Source organism: Photinus pyralis, unplaced genomic scaffold, assembly GCF_008802855.1.
Source record: "Photinus pyralis isolate 1611_PpyrPB1 unplaced genomic scaffold, Ppyr1.3 Ppyr1.4_LG1, whole genome shotgun sequence".
Lineage (NCBI taxonomy): Eukaryota > Metazoa > Arthropoda > Insecta > Coleoptera > Lampyridae > Photinus > Photinus pyralis.
Genome location: NW_022170249.1, coordinates 14,113,189 through 14,127,828, shown reverse-complemented (window position 1 = coordinate 14,127,828; position 14,640 = coordinate 14,113,189). Strand labels below are relative to the sequence as shown.

Genomic DNA, 14,640 nt, shown 5'->3' with positions numbered 1-14,640 from the left:
GACATCATTTGAATATGCTAATACTAGAACATGCTCGAGTTAAGCTCTGACGGTGATAATCAAAAGTGGCAAAGCGGTGACATTACATTTGATATGGTACTGGCTATGCCCAGTTTGAATTTCATGCAATTCGGTTCATAACTAACGCAGATGTCAAAAGGACCTTCCTTCACGAACTCCGATCTACAAATTTGATAAAGAATCCACCTGCAAAGCGACGATTGGGAGAAAACAAAGCCGTCTCGCATAACAACTCGACGCTAAAGATTAGACGTAAGCGGATTTCATTTGACTACGAAGGCAAGGATGAAGTATCTAGCGATCCTGAAGAAATTTATAAAAACAATCTTCTTTTCATTTTGGTAGATACCGCCATAAGGTCCATAGGAAATCGTTTTGATCAAGTCCAGAATCATCCAAAATCGAGCGGGATATTGACTGATAGGTGGTACGAAGTTTGCCAGCTCTGCTAGTACCTACATATGTTTTAAATAAAAAACTTTAAAAACATGCTTGAAAGGTACCATTATTGGAGCTTTAACGCTGCGGGCAGGGGCGCAAACTTTAGTGCTTGTTTACACGTAACATTTGCCTTGAGCCGGCCCTGAGTCTTCCATCAAGTTAACTTCTTCGGTTCGCATTCTAATAAGTATTAAAAATAGTTGAAAAACCAGAATTCCAACAATCCTTGCGACTAGTTTTACAAATGCGCAATTCCTCTTTGATGCCGATTAAATGACCATTTTTTTAAGTTTGACCAGGTTTTTGTGAAGAATTTATTTCTTCATAACCTGTACCTACCATGAAGATAAAAATGGTGTTGATTAAAGTCCTTTCTAAAAACGGCTGATACAGAAACGTCATTACATCATGTCTCGTGTTATCGTCACTGGTCGATAACGAGTTGGGGTGTTGTGCTTTATATAGACAACTTTGATCCGACCATTTAGTTATACTAACAACATAATTATGCAAAATATAGAAAGGACATCAGCATTCCGACTTTGACCTTATAGAAATTTTATTAACTGCAGACGGCGTAGAATTTTGTTGGGCACTAAATGTGTTCAGTGACTGTGCGATGCCGAAAGACGTAAAGCTGTCACGTAGATGGACTGTTGCACTTTTTGGTAAGTGTTTATCTTCTATACGCACTCAAAAACTCAAATTGCCTTAATCTTTGAGTATATCATAGGAAAGTTTCCTTTGTGAGATTTAAAAAAAATGGGTATTTGCAATTCATATTATCACATCATGATTACATTTTTCCTATTTGTTATCTTGTTAAAAGTGTATTTCGCTCATAACGTCATCTGTGCTGGGAAATGTATGCGATAATATTATTTATTTCGTAACAGCCCACAAACCAAAAAAAAACTGTGGGCCATTACCAAATAAATAATCTTATCATTAAATGTTTTATTTTTAGTTGAACTTGGTAGAAAATTAGAAGTGATTCATCTATTTAGTATTTCTAAACTCCTACTAAAAATAATAATATAAAAACTTAGACACAAAGTCGAAGGTGGGCCAAATAGTGTTCCCATGGCGCGACTATACGTTCGCGGGCAACAAACTGGACCACCGAGATTTGTCTTGGTATATTATATAATATACTGTTTCATCTCCTGTTTTATCTCTGAATTGGAAAATTTTGACTATATCAAGGCTTCGGCTTGAAAATACGTTTTTTCAGTTCCCTGCTTCAAATTATCCCATGTGCACTTTTCATCCTCCATGGTTTTAAAATTACGAGGATACTCAGCTTTTTCAAGTTTTGGAATTTTCTGTGCACTCTAATCCTTGAAATTATGAAATATTTTTCAAGTTAAAATTTCCTTTCGACTCTCGAATTTTTACCTCTTGACCTATCACGGTTTAATCTTGGAAATACGTCTTTCATGAGCCCTGCTTTAAATTTCTTCGGACAACGAAAAATCGAAAATGGAGAGAAGTCCACGAAATTCGTTGTGTACCTACTTGATGAGTTAAGGAACAAAATTGTCAGAAAGTGTCCCCCGCCTACTAGTGAGTCATCTAATTTCGCAACAAATTTCATGGAATTCTCCCTCGGCCCTTTCGAGAGGACATTTTACAAGCTTACTATCTAAAAGTCTCTACAGGGTGTCCACAACCTTAACCTATTTATCGCGTACTTAACTACTAACTATTTACAAGTCACCACACGAGCCCACTAGTAGCCGGTGCGTTACACTCATTTTAATACATTTAAAGAAAATTCATAAATTATCAACTTCAGGAACGGCTTGCAACTTTAAACTAAGCGATGCAAGAATAACGAGATAGTATGAATATAATGCCGGAAACCCGAAAGTTCTGCGATATTCCGTTGTGAGATCTCGATCGATTTATAAAAGGCGTTCGAACAGCCGACGGTTAGTGAAACAATAGGTTCCTTTTTTAGAATCAAAAAATGCGCTAAAAACAGATATTTTAATAAAAATGATTAAATTTGGGCCCAGCTGATTACTGCAGAACTGCTTTTTAACCGTACGAGTATATGGTACTGTTACTAAAATTGTTGTTTTTATTTCAGGCAATGAAAGTCCATCGTACGGATCCGGACGGTACTCCGTGCCAGAGAGCCCGGAATACTCAAATGAAATATCGGCACCTTACGAGGTGCCCCAGTATCCCATAGAACAAATAGAAAAGAAACTGGCCATACAGAAACAGATCAATGTAAAGTAAGTATTAATTCCCGCTTGTACAATCAGTGAGTAATTTGAAATAAGCAATTAATGCTGAGCAGACAAAACTGCAAAATTTTTGTGCAAAAAACATCCCGAAGACCGTGAATACTGTGAATAGCATCAAATTAATTGAATTATGAGTATTCAATGCATGTGCCATAATAATTACGCATGTATGCTTAAGTTCCTCATTCTAACTGTCTACCTACTGCCTTGCACGCTTAATTGTAAATATTTCTGTATGTAAAAAGAGCGTTAATACGTGTTGCTTTTATTTGTGAATTATTGTCACCACAGCGGATTAGTGCACACTCCCACAAACCCCGCAGCGACGCGGAGGGATCATACTGGAATGCAATTTCAACCTGCTCTTGAGAGGTATGATAACTTTTATTTTCTTTTTTTATTAGTTTAAGTTGTCACTAAGTCACAAATTTCTTTGTATATATGCATACACTGCTTGATTACGTGCATTGTTCTTTTTTATCACTCACTGTTGATTGTGTGCTTCCACTGAAGATGTAAATTTATAACGCTTTTGTGCATGGTCTATCTACCCTACCATAGTATCTGTGATTAGAAGTACCTATCTCTTATTTCAATTTGGGAGAATTTTGCAAAATCAGCAAGAACCATCTATTGGTCACGGTAGTATAGATGACCGTAGATGGAGTTTCTGTCTCCACCAAAATAAAACTGTTGAATCTAGGGAAGGGACATACAGAAAGTTACAGTGACTGTATAAGTGTATAATGCTTCATGTCGCCGGCAATGTTTTTTCCAACTTATCATTGGTTTAACTGAATGAGTAGATTTTGCTGTCACAATTATATCCAGGGAGATGAATTCATCACCTTGGTTCCCAGTTTAATTTCTACCAATACCGTGTATTTGGTTAAAACATGGTGGATCTCCCAACTACAAATAGAAAATAACATTTCAGTATACCGAGAGGTACATTGGGTTGGGATGACCTCTAGCGGAAGAATACGAAACTATGAAATAAGATCGATAAAATTGATCTAACCAGTACGAACTTGCACGAGAAATACATAGATGGCATAACAGTTACTAAGTAGATGTATAGGTATTTAAAAATGAATTTAAAAAATGTTTCACATGGTTCGCCAGACCGTCTAAATACTCCTGACAAATTTATTTTTTCACCAGTTTCTGCTCTAGCGTAACGAGTCGGAGAATCCATTGAGCAGCCACTTTTTCAATGCCCAAATAAATCCCCTGGTATATCATTTTCATTCTTAAATTTTCAGAAATTCGTCCCTAAACTGAGGTGCTAATCTTATGAAAATAATAAATCTAATGTTTTGCTAAGTTTTCACAAAAAATATCGTATTCGGCGTGAAATATCTTTAAATTTTTTGTTCTATTTTGGGTCAGAACATTGTACGTTTTCTACTTCAAAAACTGTAAGAGTGGGGTTTCGCTAAACTGAAATTTGGTTCACAATATATTATGTATACAGGGTGGGGACTTGCGTAACGAATCATGGGGATTTCAATGTAAAATTCATAACATGCGATTATTGGCTCCCCAAATTATTTTAGAGCAAAAAGGTTTTTTGTAAACAAAAATTGTTTACGCCAATCAACCGTATTCGTTTTCAATTTTTTTCATAATAAATTGGAAAAATAAAACCCGCATCTTTTTCAATAATCTGCGATGCCATGGCACGTTTACGCGTTACAATGCGCCATTCTCAAGGATTTTCCACCCAGATCGTCTACTGCCACAGGCAACCTCTTCACGGTTGCTGAGGTGGGCATTCCTCTTTTCTTAGTGGGCTTGGCTATATCGTTCGTTGCAAAAGAGTTAAAGAAAATGTGAATGTTTGCTATCTATCTCGCGCTGCAGTATCGGTGTTGGGAGAGAAATTTTATTGCCATAGGCAAAGAAGCCCACGCGCTGTACGCTTAGGCCCTGCTCCGGATTTCAAGCAGACACAGTTGCTGAAGAAACTGCAAAGGACCCAAAGTTTAAGCCTTGTTACATGAGATCAAGAATAGCCGCAAAGATATCTTATACACCGTTTCTGGCAACGTGCTTTTCCGTTCAGATCGAGCCGTTATTCCTAAGACTCTTCAAGCGAACTGGGAAAGATGATACAGGTCCGTTCGAGGGTAATTTTTTCCTGATATGTGTCCACGTGAGGTCCAAGTGCGTATGATCCGAAACGCTCCATCCTCTGCATCAAGTGCTGGAAAACATTTTTTCGATTCATGGTTACCCCTCCGTCATGGTGTCCGACAATGCCGCAATTTTTAAAGCGAGGAATTTCTGACCTATTGCAAAGAAAGCGGAATCTTCCAGTAATTCAGCGCCCCGAATCACCGTGCCACAGACGCTCTCGGAGAACGCAACATTCAGATATTGAAAAGAAGACTGCTTGCTCCTCTGTCTTACCAAGTTACAGAACATAATATTCCGTTACCATGCGACCCCTCTAGTTTCGGAGCAGTCTCCTGTGGAGTTATTTTGAAGAGAAGAATCCTGATTCGTCTCGATGCCAAATGCTCTAATGCCAAAGCTTTTGTTCCATCGGAGTCTAACTACGAGTCAATTGTCTTCTATTGGGAGAGAGAGTACAGTCAAATTCATTTGCAAAACCAAGATGTATGGGGGATCGGCGTCATCTCTTTAGAAAGCCGAGAAGAGGAGTTACTTTTGCAACCGATTCCGCCAAAGCGACGCGACGGTGGCTTCTACCTTGAAGCTTGGCAGGGAACGCTCTATATCCGGTGGATGGTCAAGTTCAACAAGAACTTCCATCGAGTCAGCCACGTCAGATTGCTCCTCTTGAGTCCAGCAGACCTACCAGGCGTGGCCAAAAGCCAAGTTATCTTGAAGATGACACTAAGGGTGCACCACTGCACTAAATGTGCTGATCTCATTTCTGCTTCCTTAAATTTCCATGGTCCTGCCTTTCGACGTGTATATATTAGATTACGTATCATCATTGTTTAAATACTTTCAAACAGTGGTATGTACACGAAACCAAATTTTTGGGACTACATATTGACCACAATATAAATTGGAAAAAGCACTGTGAAAAACTGGCTGCTAGGCTGAGCTCCTTAAATTATCTGTTTAGAAATTTAGAAAATGTTATAAGGCTTGCGCAATTAATAAACATTTACCATGCTCTGGTGGGCACTATCCTTCGATACGGGATATGTTTGTGGGGCACATCTACTTACTCTCACGAAGTTCTTGTTGCACAAAAACGCATTAGGTATTAGGACGATTGCGAATGTTCCAAAAATTCATACATGCAGGAATCTTTTCAAACAATTCAACATTTTATCTCTAACCAACCTATACATTTTAGAAACATGCAAACTAATTTTCAGATACTCACATACATTAAATAAAAACAAAGACATTCATAATCATAATCTCCGCGACAACGACTTTTACAGAATTCCGCACACCAAATATAACATTGGCTTGAGCTCACCCTTTGTACTGGGAGTAAAAATATTTAACAAATTACCCGAACAAATTAAATGCTGCAATACACTAAATAACTTTAATAAGATAAACTTTGTTTCACTGGTGCTGAACCTGACGTCATAAATGTGATTCTCTCTTCATTACATTTAAATCGATTGAGACAAAAAAATTACGTCATTAACGTAAGTCGTGACAAATAAACCAATTGATCTGTCATAATATCAATCCGTCAAACGATTTTCGTTATAGACAGATTTCCAGTGTTGATTAGGTAGTTTGTGTTAAAAGTGAAGTAAATATCATCAAAGTTAAAAACGCTTAGGCAAGTCGACAGTGCAGCAACGCCGTTAATAGACAAGTATTTTAAAAATTTTACCACATAATGGTTCGATTCGCTCATATCATGAATTTAGGTCATTCCCGTTACCATTAGGTAAATATGACGAACCGATACACAGAATGAAGATGTTCGCCAGAACACTTAGGTATTGAATTGATTTTATAGGTGAGAATGTTACACTCCGTTCCTTACACAGTAATCTTCAACGACTTGATGGCGTAGAAATATCTGGTACCTCTTTGTCCCGCAGTTTGAAGAAACTGAAATTCACGTGGCGGAGATGCACCGTCTCCAATAGATTATTTTTAATGGAACAGCCCTATGCAGTTCAAAGAAGACTACAATTTTTGAGAGACTTTAAACACACCGAAACTTCACTCTTTCCATTACGACCTGTGGTTTTAGACGAAACCTGGATATACAGTAAAGGGTCTTTTAGAAGAAGCTGTCAAGATGGTACTCTCAAAACAGTTAGAAAAAGAAGTAGTGAAGGGGTCCGGTATATACCTAATACTCCATGCAGGATCAGAAGATGGATTTGTGGTGTAGTGTCGCTTTTTGTCTTTTGTACATACGATTTGAATATGAACATTTGAGAGTTTTTTCTTCACTACCTGTTTTCTTTCACAATTGCGTTTTTTTTTAAATAAATCGGATCAGAAGATATTCAAGATCCTTATGCGAATATCTCGACTGTGTGGCAAAAGAACAGAAACTGTATGTATGCGTTGTTATTTCAATGAGCCAGTGGTATAATGACTACGCTTTATCTCAAATTTGTAAGATGTATAAATGCAAAAGGCTTACCGATAAACCATGGCCTATTCTACTTCTGCAAATGGCTAGTTAAGGGTCATTAAAATTCCCGCAACTTAACGCGTATTCTTCACATTGGTAGCATACTTAATTTCACATCAACATTATGTAAACAAAATATTAATTTACGAACTGCCTAAACAAACTTTAAGTTACAAATGTTCCTATGCGTTTTCTGTAACCATCATACACTTCATCTCAAAGAGTTTCGGATGCTCTGGCAGTATCCATTTGGATGTGCAAAGAATCGGTTACATGAGGTGATTACAAACGGTTGAAAAGGTTTAATTCATACCAACGGACTTCCTCTACATAAAATACATGACCATTTAGCCATTATAAAACCTAAGAACAGGAAAAAAACCTATCAGAACCAGATGCCTTACAAGTGATTGTCAACTTGGGCGGTCTAATAATGATGAACGATAGTGACACCTTAATAAATAAGTTGAAACGTCAATGTGACAATATGTAAACCAACTACTAATTTACGACCTGCCTTAATTTTGCTATGACGTCAGATAGTGTGACGAAAGGTTCAGCACCCTTGAAACAAAGTATATTACTTCTATACTTAAATAAACCGATACAACGAAATATCGAAGGATCCTCAGTATTACAATCACTTTTAACGACAATTTATTTTAATCTTACAAAATACATTTTATAGTTAACAAAAATGCATCAAATTCATGTCTTGGGCTTTGAGATAATGCTCTTGGTTTTTTTCCCAACGATCTTGGTGCATAAATAACGATTTTGACATGTTTTGATCAAAATCCATGTGGTCCATAAAAATAGATCAAATTCATGTTTAGATCATTAAGATAATGCTCTTGATCTTTTTCCCAACGATCTTGGTGCATAAATAACGATTTTGACATGTTTTGATCAAAATCCACGTTTTCGCCAAAAATTCATCAAATTCATGTCTTGGGCATTGAGATAATGCGCTTAGTCTTTTTCCCAACGCTCTTGGTGCATAAATAACGATTTTGACATGTTTTGATCAAAATCCACGTGGTCGCCAAAAATGCATCAAATTCATGTCTTGGGCATTGAGATAATGCGCCTAGTCTTTTCCCAACGATCTTGGTGCATAAATAACGATTTTGACATGTTTTGATCAAAATCCACGTGGTCGCCAAAAATGCATCAAATTCATGTCTTGGGCATTGAGATAATGCGCGTAGTCTTTTTCCCAACGATCTTGGTGCATAATTAACGATTTTGACATATTTTGATCAAAATCCATGTGGCATCAGAAAAATAATTTAACATTTTTGAATCACACACATGCGGTTATCAAACGTGCACGTTATCAACTCTTTCAGCATCAAGATAATGCGTTTGAAAGCTTTTACAACTCTAAATTCATGTGTAAAGAATAATTTTGGGTACATTTTGCTCTAAAACTTTTGACCGAGACCACAGAGAAGAGTTATATTGAATTGTTACACATCTAAGAGTCATAGGGAATAATCTAGCGAAAGTCCGAACTCGATACATGACCTAGGGAATGAAATATGTTAATTTTTATTATATTGAGTTCGCAGTTTTTCCTGTTCCCGATTCACTCGAAGTCGTATAACTTTTGTTCCTGTTGAACCAGCTTCCTGAAAATCAATAGCGTCCGTTCTTAATGTCCAACGTACCCGTATACCAAATTTCAACACAATCGGCCACTTTTAAAAAGAGTTAGAGCGACACGGACGGACGGACGGACGGACGGACGGACGGACGGACGGACGACAATACAAAACTATAAAGGATCTGAGGATCCTTAATAATCACTGTTTTTACAATATCAAAGAGTTCCTTGAACATGCTTAACTGTGATATTATTTGTCTGTTAGTAATTATGTGTATTTGACATGTCCTATACCTACCACGGTCCATGGAATAAAAAAATATTATTATTATTATTATTATACAAAGTGAGTAAATACATAAGTATGCTGTTGCACAATTTCAGTTTGTGCAATAAAAATTCACTGGTTGATAACAAATTACTGCGCATTTTCGCAATTTTCCAAAAAAAAGTAATTACCTAATATGTTTTTTTAGCTATTTTACAAAATAAAATGACAAATTGCGGTAGGTTAAGAGGGTCGCTCAAATTTATTCTTTTATCATAATTGATTTAACTTGTAATTTTTCTGTGACTTAATATCTCCAAGTCTTTATTTCATCCAGCCCAAATGATTGGGATTTACGTCTATCGAATTCGAATTTGAATTTTTCAGTCTGTTCATGGAGAAAATAGATTCATTGTCCAAAGTACAAGAACACGTTAAGTTTTTAGCACGTGGTAATTTAAGGGCGGCCGCATGGATTTGCTGATGATCATTTGATGATGATGAAAGGTTTTTCATTTCAACACTAAGATTATTCATATCTGCAGTAGATAACACACTATGAACCATCCCCAGGTCAAAACAAATACGGCTTTTGCAACTTTTAGTTCAAATCTAGATACAATTTGAACAAAGACAAAGATGCATTGCGTTGGAGTACTGCTAACAGAAACCTTTCTAGAAATTAGCGGAACACAAATTTTTTCGAAGCTTTTACACCTAATTACTCTTAAAAATATCCGTAGCTTTGTGAAGATGCCAATTTCGAGTGCACAAACTTAATTTCGTGTTGATGGTTCCTCATTTATTTTAGTTTTCTAAGGTCATGAATCTACGGTACAAAAACCCCAAATGCAATCACCTCTCGAAATGTTTCGTTGTAAAAAATCTAAAAATACTTAAACTGATCCAAAAATGAAATCGGACTTGGAACCTATAAATTTTGTCTTGCAACCAAACATTTACATCTAGAATCGTTTTCTTACTCAAAACATCATGAAAAAACTGAATATGTAATATAGTAATAACATTCTGGCGTGCTATTGCGCCACTGCAAAATATCAACAATAGTGAAAAAAATGGAGGAGGGGAAGTAATTATTTGCTCAACTATTTTTAGTAATCTTACCATAATCTTTATGTATTAATCCTTTGGTCACAATTAAGTGAGTCGTGTATTGATTGTTGTTATTACGCACCGATTAAAGAATGTTTGGCTAATTTTTTGTAAGTTTTAACGCGTATTTACATTAATTAGGTTTACAATAATATTTATAGAAGTTCTGTTGTGGGTGAAAAAAGTGTTCAGTAATGATGTTACTTGAGTGTCGTTCGGACGTCGAAAATTTTCCAAAATATCCACCGGGATTCGATACGTGAGTTTTCCATTTTTTTTACGTTCCATTTCCATTTGCGTTTTAAATAGTGTTTCGATCACCATTAGTGGAATAATTTTTTTTTTATATTAACATAACACAAAGGAAAACTATTTTCGATAAGTAGCAAGTTTGGAATTTGACTGTTACGATTGGACCAAGCTGTTAGGGTAATACGATGTAGTTAACGTAACATTATTTAGATTACTTAAATGAGTCTAATTTTAACTATTAATGACCTACATAATCGAAATTTTGCATTAATTGGATTATACGAACAGCGGCTAATCAAAATATGTATAAAAATAGTTACCACTTCCGGCTTTTCTATGATATGATTAGTGAGCGTTTGCCAAAAATTTGGAGTGACAAGCATCTGAATCAGGTGAAATATTTTTAAAATTCATTGAAAATCGTTTTAGTCGTAGATCAGTTGCCAACGCTTTCAAGTAAAATATATATTGGAACCTGCCAAATTACAAACATTTTTTGGAACTAAATTTCGGAAATTCAGTATTTGTGACAGCATTGAATATCCAATTCAATGGTGATAGTAAACTAAAATTAAAAACAAATCCCAAATTTTAGTTGCTATCTGTCGAGTGATTACCTTTTTATCAGTCAATCCATCCTTTAACTATTTCAAAATACGTTATATAGATAGAGCATCTATCAGCATCATGGAAAATTTTGAAAAAGGCGTTCTTTCGAGTAAACAATATACAATGTGTCCTCCGCTTGTTTGGTCGTCTCTTGCTGAGAGGTCAAAGGGCTACTAAAAACACTCGTGTTTTTTAAAGCACCTTGTACAATGAATTATAAATCTAAATTTGTATTATAAACAATTCATCGCCAAATCCTAGATTTACAGCAGAGCACTTCGGTTTTTTTCCAATGTTAAACAATTTTCTTTTAGTTGTCGCCGCGCTTGTGCCAAGTTTATCATTATTATTACAAATCCGAAATCGTAGTGAAATTAATTGGCAAGATAGTGACAATAAACACAAGGTATAATTCCACAGCTCTAATTTGTCATCTTCTTTATATTTGTCAATAATTAGATAAGATTGGTATGCATAGTGATTGTTTGTACTTGAAATTGCCATACACGTTTTATGCATTACGGTTGTTTATGTTTTTAGAGGTTTGTTTTTGTTTTGACCTAGACACCTTTTTAATATTGGTAGAATTCCTAACCGTAAGGAAAAGTATGATCTCTTGTTTGATTTAGTTTGTTCCATATAGTAGTAGCATTGAATTTGTAGTAGTAATAGATTGGTTTACCTTTTTTCAAATCGTATACCGGGTGATCGGAAATGATGTCTATACATCAGCCCCATCACCCCTAAATTGGACCTCAGAAATACGAGTCAGTTTGAAAATTATTACCAAAAATATGAAGCCTATGTGTATAAAGCTTGTTGACGATATTTAAGGATTAGGTGTAGGTTTGGATTTTATATAATTACCTAGTGTCTAAACACCTCTAAGTAGAATTGCTGCGATTTTTCAAAATTAACAATAAAAAATGTATAAAACTTCAGGGCCTTAAAATTCTAATCTGCATTCATTTCTGGCATCAGAAATAGTAGTTGCAATTTCGCATTTTTTTAATGCTAATTTTGAAAAATCGCAGCAGCCCTGGAAACTTTTTCAAGACTTTCATCAGTCACTCAACAAATTCCATAGCTTTTAAGGATTGGATTATGAAAAAGAGCACTCGCTTATCTTGAACGGTGTAAGAGATATGAATTTTTAAATGGGCCCATTCATCTCCAAATTTTTAGAGAAAAATTGACATAATGGCCCATATGAATAAAAGGAAGCAAATGCTTATACTTGCAAAATTCAAAGTAAATACTCGTAAGTGCTCCTTCACACTGGGCGATTTAGCAGCGCTGCTGAGCAGCAGGACAGGACGCAGTGCAGCGCTGCTAAACCATGCTAAATAGACCAGTATGAAGGGGCAGTTACGAGTATTTACTTTGAATTTTGTAAGTATAAGCATTTGCTTCCTTTTATTCATACGGGCCATTATGTGAAAAACTATGGCTCAGAACCCAGAATAACCAATTGACACAGTGCTAAGTTTGGTTAATTAATTTCGGTTGCAAGCAGGCCAGGCGATTCTTATTGATGGAGATCATTACACAGAATAATTCTTCACAAAACGGCGGCAAGATATCACGCGCAGTGACGAATGTCGAACAGATGGCAGTGATAAGATGAACAGTCTCCCTTTTTAAAATCCTTTCAAATTGTTACGATGTAGCTACTCGGTATCTAATTTACACTTATAGCATTATCTCCAGGAGTCCAATTGTCATGCCCTCGCAGATATTCAAATTATCGGTGCCTAGATAGAAAAGAAATAATCTCAAGGTAATCCACAAAGACTAAGTAAAGAGTGAACGTTTATACAGGGTGTCAATTTTAAAACTTGCAGTGGGCCATATTTTCCAAACTAAAGAAGATACTGAAAATCGCGCAAAACCGTTTCGTGGGTATCGAGGGGGAACCAGAATGACGATATGATTGACAATCATTTTGTTTATCAATTCTAAGCCTTCGTGTGTTTCTTAATCATCGCTAAATCCTTGGGTTACACATGGCCGCCTTACATAACAGTGTAAATTGATTCTCCTAGGCTGTCTTCCATATTGGTAGTACACATATCCTTAAAATCTCGCCTGGTATCTTGCCGAAAATACGATGAAACTCCTTAGGTGGAAAAAAACCTTTTCCCCAATGAAAAATCAAAAGATTAATGACCAAAGTGCAGACTTACTCTAAAAACCCTCAAATTCAAACAGGAAATATACCCCCCTTAGCCTTTAATGCCATTTTATCAAAAATAATCTAAACGAAGGACGCGGACGAAAACAATTAGGTACTATTTTACTTGTATTCATCTTGAAAAATGACGTGACCAACACGTCCCTACCTACCCATACTAATTTCTCCTATTGTAATGTACTATCGATTAGGGATTGTAATTTCCAACTTTGGTCCGCGCGCGTAATTGCTCATTAAACTGAGCTTTTTACCTGCCCACCCTTCTATGTTCCACTAATGGTAAGAAAAACGCGTTGGAAAACAACAAGGCAAATTTCTAGCACTACAATGCGAAGGGGTGGGAAAGCAAATAATTTACGGGAAATAGTGTCACATAATAGATTAGTTGACGATGACCCTCGCAATTGAATAGGTGCGAGGGACAGCCATAAATATTAATTGACGATATGTTTGGTCTTGCTTCCGACCTACCAATATTTCAGCCACGCATTACGTCGCCTTTTAGGTTATTTAAAATTTCCTGCAAGATTACCCACTAATCGTTGGAAAATTTCAGAGTGTTGGAAGACAAACGGAGTCACTATGAGCCTTCGGTAACTTCGGGACCAATTGACGAACGAGAGGGACCGTCCCTTTATTTGGACGAGCATGATTTGGTTCCTCATTTCCAGAGAGTATCGATATCTGGGGAGGATACAAGCGGGGTAAGTTTCGCACGAAGTTCTAACGCATTGCGGTAGTAGAAACACTCGAATTGAAACCTCAAAAGTTAAGAATAATCCTCCATCACGTCCAAACACGTGAGAAGGCCGTGGAGTGATATTTGTGTATTGATTAGGAGCTAAATGCAATTCTAATTATTTATTTTTCTTTATTGTTTCACGTATAGACCTTCACTGGATACTATAAGGTGGTATATTCAGTGGAATTTGCATGTTGTAGTTGGGGCTGATATTTAAAAGTATAATTAAAACTTATTTTTTTCGTAGAGTAGAATCTCACAGAACTTACCTACAGAAGTAAACAGAAACATAAACATGTTTATAATTAAATTTACATATTAATCAAACCACTTCCTAAGTGTTTAATTCGTTTGTCCACATTTCTTCCGGGCGATTTTATTTATAGATACAAATACCAAAATTCACCCAATTTTTTACTATAGGGAAGGGTTTTGCATGTAAATTTATTAGAGGTTTTTCAAGATTCCTAACGGGTTTAAAGTTTAAAGTTTAAAGCAATTTTCTAGACATATTTACTGTAACAACATTC

General features: G+C 36.1%; 1 protein-coding gene across 7 annotated transcripts in view; it reads left to right on the top strand.

Moving 5' to 3' along the window:
- LOC116158882 (AMP deaminase 2) overlaps positions 1-14,640 on the top strand; it is a 29,807-nt gene that overhangs the window by 9,354 nt on the left and 5,813 nt on the right. For 2 of the 7 annotated variants that reach the window (XM_031471737.1, XM_031471738.1), the window contains exons 2-5: positions 2,558-2,708; positions 3,012-3,092; positions 13,925-14,072; positions 14,258-14,278. In XM_031471737.1, the coding sequence (XP_031327597.1) occupies positions 2,558-2,708; positions 3,012-3,092; positions 13,925-14,072; positions 14,258-14,278 (401 nt within the window). Of the gene's footprint in view, positions 1-935; positions 1,131-2,557; positions 2,709-3,011; positions 3,093-10,202; positions 10,573-12,605; positions 13,874-13,924; positions 14,073-14,257; positions 14,279-14,640 lie in introns of those variants that run through there. The other 5 variants (XM_031471740.1, XM_031471741.1, XM_031471739.1 and 2 more) reach the window with 5 other exon arrangements.